This window comes from Belonocnema kinseyi, chromosome 1, assembly GCF_010883055.1.
Source record: "Belonocnema kinseyi isolate 2016_QV_RU_SX_M_011 chromosome 1, B_treatae_v1, whole genome shotgun sequence".
NCBI classification, from domain to species: domain Eukaryota; kingdom Metazoa; phylum Arthropoda; class Insecta; order Hymenoptera; family Cynipidae; genus Belonocnema; species Belonocnema kinseyi.
The window spans coordinates 97,210,122-97,220,489 of NC_046657.1; the positions used below are offsets into that span (position 1 = coordinate 97,210,122).

At 30.6% G+C, this 10,368-nt stretch overlaps 1 protein-coding gene across 1 annotated transcript in view; it reads left to right on the forward strand.

Moving 5' to 3' along the window:
* The window catches only part of LOC117178950, a 41,937-nt gene that overhangs the window by 6,429 nt on the left and 25,140 nt on the right, over nucleotides 1-10,368 (forward strand). Inside the window, exon 3 of the mRNA XM_033370534.1 lies at nucleotides 1,501-1,732. Coding sequence (XP_033226425.1) covers nucleotides 1,501-1,732 — 232 coding nt within the window. The remainder of the gene's footprint in view (nucleotides 1-1,500; nucleotides 1,733-10,368) is intronic.

Here is a 10,368-nt window from a genome sequence, read left to right on the forward strand (position 1 = left end):
TCCCAAAGTTTCAGCTCGATATTTTATTTACAAAAAAAGTTCTTAGGTTCAAAAAAACATTCAGTGAACTGAAAAACTGTGGTCGGTAATATAGATATTTAGATGTGTCACATGCCCTTAAGGGCATGTGATACTTACAGTTTCCCCGGCTTTTTTTCCACAAAAATGAAAATTTTTTAAAACTGAATTCGGAGATGCTATAAAATATCATAACGGACGTCCCCAGACTCTTTTTTGAGTGATAATAACAAAAAAAATTATTGTGCTAAAGAAAAATTTTATGCATATGCATTATTTTGAGGTTACGTTATTTTTCATCTCTGCCTTTCCGATAATCTGGAAATTATTTATGAAATAAACTTTTTTGATTACCTGCAAACAAGGTTAGTTCCGGGAGATTAGTTACTTTGTTTATTTGTAAGTCCAAAGTTTTCGGCCAAAAATATTGTGTAGTTTGGAAGTAACGCTCGGGTGATTTGTAACACACAAAACCTCGAAATATACACGCACGTTGTTAGCAATATCAAAAAATTGTTGATAAAAAAACACACAAAAAAGTGTGTGGGGACGTCCGTTAGCATGTTCTTTATCATTTCCCAGATTTTGAAGGAAAAATATTTCTTATCCTAGGAAAAAGCAGGGGGAATCTAACACTGGTAAAATCGACAATTATCTAAGTATCACATGCCCTTAAGAAACTGTCGAGTTCGAGGTTTCAAATCCTCAGAGTTGTGCGAATTTATAAGTATAAATTAAATCGCACAAATAAAAATTTTCCCTTTTTATATTCAAGTTTAAAATTTTCAGGAATTTCGTAGGAAATTCGAACTGTTCGTAAAAAAGTTCTAAATTTGTTCATACATTTTTCATAGAATTAAAGATTTAATGTTTGATTTTTTTATCCCGTAACAGAGTCCTAGCTACAAGTTCGTGACTTTTTTACGGATAGATTTTTTCCGTGCACTCCTACTTGCAGGGCGACGTTAATTCTCGGAATAACTGTATCAGGGGGTCTCTATGGTTCACTGTATTTGAAAAAAGTCCAAGACTAATTTAACATAAATTTTGTTTTATACTGAATTTTCTGAAAATTTACTAAGGATAATTTTTTCTATCCGTTTGATCAAGTTATCCATTTTTAACATTTAATTTCATAAAAGAGCATTTTATTGTCCAGTAATCAATTATTTTGTACGTAAAATATAATTCTCTTTACATTTTAAAATTATTTTTCGCCTAGTTTTTCACACAAATGAGGTTAGATGGTTAGATAAAATTACATGGTTAGATTATATCATTTTTGTCAACCCAAATCGCGACTTTTTTCGCTAACAAAATTCCGAAATGAAGAGTTAGGAATTCTGGTTTTTGAGATTCGTCTTCAATAAACAGGCCGTAAATGAACTAGGATTCTATTTGATTATGTGCAACGTTTTGCCAAATTCTTTGTTGAAATAAAAATTAGAAATTATTTTAAAAAGATTGTTTCTTTTACTGTAGGTGGTATTCCGTTGAAAGATACGCCACAGATTGTACTTATAACTTTTGATGACGCTGTGAACGATCATAACAAGCGAATCTACGCCGATTTCTTCGAACGAGGCCGAAAAAATCCAAACGGTTGTCCGATTGTGGCTACATTCTACGTTACACAAGGGGCCGGAGGGACTGATTATGGTCAGGTGCAAAATCTTTACGCTGCTGGTCACGAGATGGCATCCCACACAATCACGTAAGTTTCGTTTTCGCTACATGTTTACTTAGACCGATTACCATTCTTTTATAAGCTTCCACCATCAACTACTCGCTTTCGCGATTATTCATGATAATGAAAAAGAGATATTTCGGGTTCCCTTAGTGTAAAAAACTACGAATTTTTGGCGACGTTTCGTGCACATTGCAGCTTACTTTTTCAGGGCTAACCCGGATGAACGTTAGTCCTCAAAAAGTGAGCTGCAATGTTCACGAAACGTCGGCAAACATTCTTAGTTTTGTACACGATTGGAACCCGAAATATCTCTTTTTTATCATGTTCGAAAATGTTTGAAACTAGTTCAAAACACGATCGCAACGTTAAGAACGGTTTCGGGTATGGTTTTCTGTGGCATTCAAATAAATCGGAGGAATCTAAACGTAAACCGTGAGAGTTGCATGAACCATTTTTGTTGGATTTGGATGAATGCTAACAGGCTGACGCAACTAACGCGCTGAGAGTACTGCCCTCATGCTTTTTGTCATGCTTCACTAGCCATCTTCGCTCCCTCGATCGCAGTCCTCGCAGTCCTCGCATCACCAAAATTTCGAGGACTTAAATTCTAGGAATAGCATACACTGAGGGTGCTTATATCGATAGTTAAATGTAATTTTAAAGCAAATTTTAACTGCTTTAAACTATTTCTAGCAATATTAATTATAAACTTTTTAATCCAGATCAACACAAACTCATGACATTCCGAAATATGACTTTAATTAAATTTATGTATGAAACAAATAATTAAAATAGTGTCAAAAATGATCGAAAATATTTCCAATGTTATCGAAACTAATTTGTTGTTGCTCGAAATTATTAAATAATAGTTCGAATCAATCATACAAATCAAAGAATCTTCAATGAGGAAGAGAATACTATTATTATCAAATATAATAATTAATATATTAAAAAGGAAAGATTACAGATACTAATAAGTAAAGTTAATGAGTTTATTATATCATTATTTCACAATTACAAATAATCAGCCTTTTCCACAACGTAGAATTCTGCTGAAGCGTAATTCCCTATACTAACTTTCTACAATATTTTTGAATCTATTTTACAGTATTTATGTTCTCCTTGAAGACTTCTACTTTTTTCGTAATACAAAAGAATATTATAATATTTTCAAGACTATTTAACACTCATCTGAATCGGTAAAAAACGCCTGTCTGACTATTGAAAAAGCTAACCGAAACTATGTCCAATATTTTTTCCAAATTTTGAATGAAATAAAATATTTCACAGTTTATCAATTAATAAAATAAATATTGATTATTATGCGGGTCAATATTACTGAATTATTTTTGAAATAAGGAGAAAATGTAAACTTAAAGGTTGGTTTGACTCGATTCGAGTCAAGGTAATGCACTACATCGCTCGCGTTATACTTCCCAGATCTTGTTTTTCGATATTTTTACATTATCATTCATGAGAGTGTAATGTAATCGTCCAAATTTTCGATCTCTGGTTTTTAACGGATCTTTACGGTTGGAAATCACAAAATTTTGTCGGTGTCTGTATGTATGGTTACCTGAATGTTGTAACAATACTCACTTTTGAAGGATTTGTCCAATCGAGTCAGCCTTTTATACACTTCTTAATGTTCCCAAAACGAAGGTTAAGTTCGTTAAGGGGATATTTCCAACCAAAATTAAAACTTTAGAGCATTTTTAAAATTTGAAATATTTTTTGAACCTCCCTAGGGACCTGAGGGAAAAATATTAAAATATGTTACAGGTATCAAATTACTCGTCATTGAAAACCAAAATGAGCATGGCTTTTCGTTTCACTGTATTTTTTCTAGAAAATAAACCTTACAAAAGTAAAATCACGTATTTTCTTCATTGATAAGGGGTTGATGTGAAAAATGATTTTATAGTTAGTGGTAAATTTTCTATAAAATTTTCAGGTACATGGCAAAAATACTTGCAAATTATCCTAATGACATTTTTTATTTCGATAAAAATTAAAAAAGTGACATGCTTTTCAACATTTTCAAAAAAACGAAAAGAAAATTTGGATAGGTTAAGAAGTATCAATCGAAATTTCTACTAGGTATTAAATATATGTATTTTAAAACTATCCTCATGAATGTAATTGTTAAAGCCGAAGGTGCTTCGATAACCTTCTTTAAAAACAAAGGGAATAAATGCAGTTCTAATTTATGGCTGTAATTCCTCAGAATTTTTCGATTTGAGTTAAAATGTTTCTGATATTTTAAAAAATGTATTTAAAGTATATGAATTAAACGTACAAAAACGAGCGCAAAGCGCGAGAGCGTACCCGCGCGTCCTACTATCGGCGAGAAAACTATAGGCATCTGCCTTTGAAGCTTAACAAGTCAGTCAAAAAAAAACTGCTAGCGCAACAAAAAATAGTCATTTAAAAGCTGAAAGTGTTCTACGTTAATTAGCTTGAAAAGGTTTATGCAAAAAAAAATTTGTGCTTAGCAGACTGAAAAACGTAAAAAAAGTAAGGATTTTTGGGTACATTTAAGAACAGTCAAGTTTAGAGCATTATTTCTTATACAAGGGGCGATGGGAAAAATTTGAAAAAATTCATGAGTATGAGGAAAACTGTTGTGAACCAGTTGTAGTAGAGAAATTAAAAAAAAAAAAAATTGTTGCTTAAAAGTGCAAAAATGTACAACTATACTATCTTCAGTTCTAATACAGATATTCAAGCGATTCAAACTGCAAACTGTAATGGATAGGCTCTGTATTTATTTTTAATCACCCGTAAGCATGTGTTAGTCTTATTTTTTGTGAAAATCGCGATATTTTTACAGATTTCTTTTGTTGGAAAACAAGTGACAGAAAGCAGGGGGGGGGGGGGGCGTTTTTTTTACTGCCAACCGCTGGTCCCTCTCTTCGGTCCGTGTCCAGGTGCCATACAAGCATTCAGAACCAGGGGTCGAAGAATGGCACCAGCGTTCGGCAGTAAAACAAAAAAAGGGCCCCCTCTGCTTTCTGCCACTTGTTTTCCAAACAAAAAATGTCGAAAAATATCGCGATTTTCACAAAAAATAAGACTAACACGTCCTTCTGGGCGATTGAAAATAAATACAGAGTCTATCCATTACAGTTTGCAGTTTGAATCGCTTTAATATATGTATTAGAACTGAAGATAATATAGTTGCACATTTTTGTACTTTCAAGCAACAATTTTTATTATGTTTTAAATTTCTCAACTGCAACTGGTTCACAACAGTTTTCCTCATACTCATGAATTTTTTCAAATTTTTTCCATCGCCCCTTGTATAAGAAATAATGCTCTAAGCTTGACTGTTCTTAAATGTACTCAAAAATCTTTACTTTTTAAAAACATTTTTTAGTCTGCTAAGCACAAAATTTTGTTTACATAAACGTGTTCAAGCTCATTAACCTAGAACACTTTCAGCTTTTAAATGACAATTTTTTTGTTGCGCTGGCATTTTTTTTTGACCGAGTTGTCAAGCTTCAAAGGCAGATGCCTATAGTTTTCTCGCCGATAGTAGACGTGCCCTAGACGTGCCCTCGCAGAGAGCATATTTTTTTACTAAAATTCATCGCAAATAGCCTGGTCAAGGGAGTATTCACTCGCGCATTACTCCGTACACTTTTTGCGTAATAATCGGGTAATAATGCGTAATCATGCATACTTAGGCGCAATAATACACAATAATGATTAATAACGAGTAATAATGCATATTAACGAAAATATTACGCATATAATGACGTATAATTGTTGCGCAATAGCGATTAAAATTTTCATCTGCGCTATGGTTTTGTTAAATTTGTTTTATGCTTAATCCCCTCTACGGTGTATTCCTTTCAAAATATATTATAAAAATTACCCAGAGTAAATTTAATTATTATTTTATGAATGTGAAAAAGTCAGAGCTTAACATTTTCGTTTATAAAACACAATCCATGAGCGACAGAACGAAATCAGAAGTTTTTACGAAGATCAGGTGTTATTTTTTCACCAGAACGATTAATTTGTGGGATACTAAATTATTAAAAAATAAATCAAACTTGAGAAAAGCACCCTTTTAAATTAATAATTTTAATAATTAGCGCTCTAGATATCTTGGAAATTGCGGTTAACCCTTTGAAAAACGTCGTAACATAAAAACACCTTTCTTTTTGCAATTTTTGATGTCTCCATTTTCTATTTTTTGATCATATACGGAAAAACTTTTATCATTTTCCTTAGTAAAGTTTTGATTTTAGTCTGTGACCGAATTTGTTTCAAATCAGGCAGGTTCTCCAGTTGAAGTCGCAGAATCTTTTGGGTACAAAATCTGTTTTTATTTTGAGAGGAAATTAGACGATACATATTTCTGCGATATGTGAAAAAAAATGTCACGAACTTATGCGTATTTGAATTTTTTACTTCGTTTTTTAAAAAAATCCCAATTTTTTCCTTAAACTTATTTAACTTTTGACCTAATTCAGATATTTTTTCATAGAATTTTGAGAAAATTGATTTTTAATATTTTCATAAAACCCACTAGCATTTTCCTAATTTTGAACATTTTCAAAATTTTCTCGTGGATTTCGAAAGAAGGTTATAAACTCTACCGGAATGTGGAAGAAATCTTAAATATTTCAATTAGTTCAAAAGTTAAATAAATTTGAAGACAAAATTGGGGTTTTTCGAAAAACGAAGAAAAAATTCAAATACGCATAACTTCGTGAAATTTTGTTGTTCACAAATCGCAAAAATATGTATCGCCTAATTTCCTCTAAAAAGCAACGGATTTTGTTCCCGATTCGGTCCTGTTTTTTAGGTTAAAAAGTTTTATCTTTTAATACGAAATTAAAAACAAAATAAACAAAAACAGATTTTATCATTTTGCTTCTTGTTACTTCTTTTTACCATAAAACGGTTATCAGAAGCAAGAAAGTTGCTTCTTATAATCGAAGAAAGATTTAAACATTTTTTTAAAAAGCTCACAGGTTTAAATGATTCAATTCATAATATGAATGCTATAAGTTTAAATTAGTCTACTTTTCCATGTTTGTGTATACAATTATTTAATTTTAAAGGTTCTAAATTATCATTGTAAAAAATAAGTCAAATATTTTTAGAAATTTTAATTTTAATCGAACAAGATTTGTATACTTCAATTTAAGGGGGAAATCCCTCTAGAGCAGTGTTCGGTAAACTTCAGCCGCGCGGCAGCCCTAGCTGCCACAACGCGGCGGGTCAAGTCAAAATCTCGTGGCAGTATCTGCGAGCGATCATCTTTTCCTCCACGGCTACCTGCGTAACCTTCCCCTTCCACTGCGCAACGATACAACCCCTCACTGGATTCGAAGAAGCCTTTCAAAATAAACTTTTTTTCGATAAGGAAAAGAAAAATTTTTAAAGGATGCTTAAATAATTATTCAACTACAAAGTTTTTTATAATTTGATATTTTTACTACAGGGCATTTTTCAAGGGACTGCAATGTTTTTTGACAACTTTAAAAAAATTTGTTAACAAATTTTCCTACTATAATGGTAATTGTTTTTTTTTTTTCATCAATGTTGCACTTCGCTAAAAGACATTGTTGTAAGATTACTGCATCGCTAATATAAGTATTTAAAACAAAACTCATTTGTAACTTTTTATTCACATTTAGTTTCCCGCCTAACAATGAACCCCTGCCGATGAAAGCCAACCCATCTCAAGAAAAATGTAGCGTTGACGAACAAAGCGCGGTAGGCGAACAAGATTTCTTAGGTCAAACCTGCCCTTACCTGAAAAGTTAGCAAAAAGTTTGCTCTAGAGCAGTGGTCGGCATGCTCCTGACCAAGTCAGGCTACCCTGACCGGGCTGACCAACGACCTACTTTCTGGTCAGGTACCTGCGAGCTTGGGCAGACCATTCTTTTTTTCATGGGTCCTTTGTTGAAAAATGGGAACAAATTTGAGATAAAAAAATTCTTAATTTTGCAATCAGTGATTTGAAAGTAATATATTTAGAATCTGCGTATTTTTATGATTCCAAAGACATGTAATTTGTCTATAAAAGTTCAAAATTTGAGAAGTATTTAGTATTAAATTGAATATTAAGTTGAACTTTCTTGATATTAAACTCCGTTAAAAATTCAACTTTTTTAGGCAAGTAATATATCATTGGAATCGACCAATTTTGTATATGCTGATTATGCTATTTTGAAATCGCTAGCCGAAAAATTAAAAGTTTTTAAAGTTCCTTACTTTGACATGCCTGTAGACAAAAGACCCCTCCTGGAGTAAGCTTAATCACACTGAGGTCCATGAATATACCGAAAAGTAGTAGAAAAAATTAAGTAGGGGGTGGCCTGACCGGTCATAGCCCGACTCGCACTATTTCCTGCTTAAGTGTACCCCCACCATTGCTACCCCTCACTTGCCTCTACCGAGTACATCTCGCGTCGGGTTAGACTGATTAGAGGCGGGTATACCTGAGATTTTGAAATTAGTATCCATTGTACTTATAATCCCTTTGTATTCGCAATGCTCATTCATAGAATTTCTATATTACTCTAATTTGGAAAGCTCAGAATTTAAATTTATTATGTTTTAAAGACCTTTAAACTGGAAATTAAAAACTTTGCAAATTTCACCATTTTTAACGTTTTAAAAGTGAGATTTTATTGCAGTTTCTTATGTATCAATCTGCAATAATTTTCGTGGAAACATTTTCTATGAATTTAAATTGATGGAACTGTTAATGCTTTTAATTTGAAATAAAATAATTTTACCATATCAAGATTCTAAAGAAATTGAGTTTTACAAACACAGAATTTGAAATTTATAAAATTTACACGCTACTAATTAAAAAGTTGGCCAATCTTACTATCTTACATATTATTCAATATTTTTTAACGTTTTCAGTTTAAAATTCATGGACTTTTTTACTTTGAATTTCAAAATATTGTATAACTAGTACTAGTTTGATTCAATGCACATATTAATATAAGAATTATGTTTAATCACGAAAATAATTAAAACGTTAAGAATAAACCTTATTGTAAATAGTGTTTGTAACCAAACATTTTATAAACAAATACAAATTTTTGGCAGTTATACATAGAGAAAATTCGGTTTCTAAATTAAAATGAGAATGAATAATAGCACTTTTATTATCATTTGTGACTGACTGACACATTAAACTTAATCTCAAACTATTTGAATGGAAGAAACGAATTCCTTGTACTTGAATTTCTAAAATTCTTAATTTATTCATCTAATTTGTTTCTAAAACTATAAATTGTTATATTTTACGCTATTTTGTGATAATTTATTTGTTTAACTAAAAATTCTTCCTTTTAGAATCTGTGGCATTGCCCCCCCGCCCCCCCCCTATGCCACTTAATAATAACGTTAGACGATGAAGTATGGTGAAATCTTACTTCATTTTCAACTAAAAAAGATGAGTTCTCAACGACAAATGTAATAGTTGATATTTTAGGCAAGAAAATATTGTTAATTCAAATCAAAAGCTGCTGGATAGGATACAAAAGAGCAATTTTTAATAAAAAAAAGTCAAATCCTCACTCAAAGCAGATGAATCTTCAACCAAAAAGTGATTTGCATTTTCTTCTTAACAAATCCTTTTTATATCATTCGAGTTTGCCATAAAACTGTTTAAAAATCCTGCAAAATCAAAATAAGCTGTTAAAATCTTTCATATTATTTTCGGAAAATTTTGGAAATATTTTTAAATCTTACTGAATATATTCTTAAAATTAATTTTTAAAAATAATCATTTTTAATTTTCGAATTTTAAAATAAATGTCGGTAAATTGCAAAATAAATAAACTATAAGTTTCATAATTTGTACAGATCGAATGTTAAAAAAAATTCAGACTCTAAGTTTCAATGCTCTAAATTGAACAATGAAACAACCAATCTGGAATTTTTATAAATTATATCATTTTAAGCAAATTTTTATTGAAAAGCATTAAAACTTAAAAGATTACATTTTTTTCATGAATACTCTTCAAATTAGAAATTAAATCCTTTTTATTTTGAGTTGCCACATACCAATCATTGTTCAATAGTTATTTATAAATAGAAATTTGCTTTGAAATCTTATTACATATTCATTTAAAATTATTTTTTTAAAATGAAAAATTCTAATGAAAAATATAAAAAAATATCTTAAAAGTTTCTGATTTTTCGATAAAATATTGGTAATCTTTTGAAATCTTCTCAAATATGAATTTTTAATAAAAATGTAGATTTTCAATTTAAGAAATTAGTTTAATTTTTAACGAAATAGTTGAATATAAATATTTTTGAGAAGTTTTCACCAAGAAGAATAGTCTTCTAACAAGAAACAAGACTTTTTAATGCACGATTTTGTATCCAAATAATAGAATTTTCAAATAAAAAAAGCGCAAACATCAATAAAATAGTTTAACTATATGTTTAAAGATCAATTTTTGAAAAAAACGACATTTCAAACTGAAAGTATTTAAATTTGCAATCAAATTAATTTTTAAATACAAAATTGAATTTTTATCCAACAAGATTAAGTTTCAACCAAAACACAACCAATTTTCTACAAACTAGTTACGTTTTTCTCGGAAGAAATTAATTTTGAACTAAGTAAATTAGATTTAACCAAGAAATATACTAAAATATAGTATATA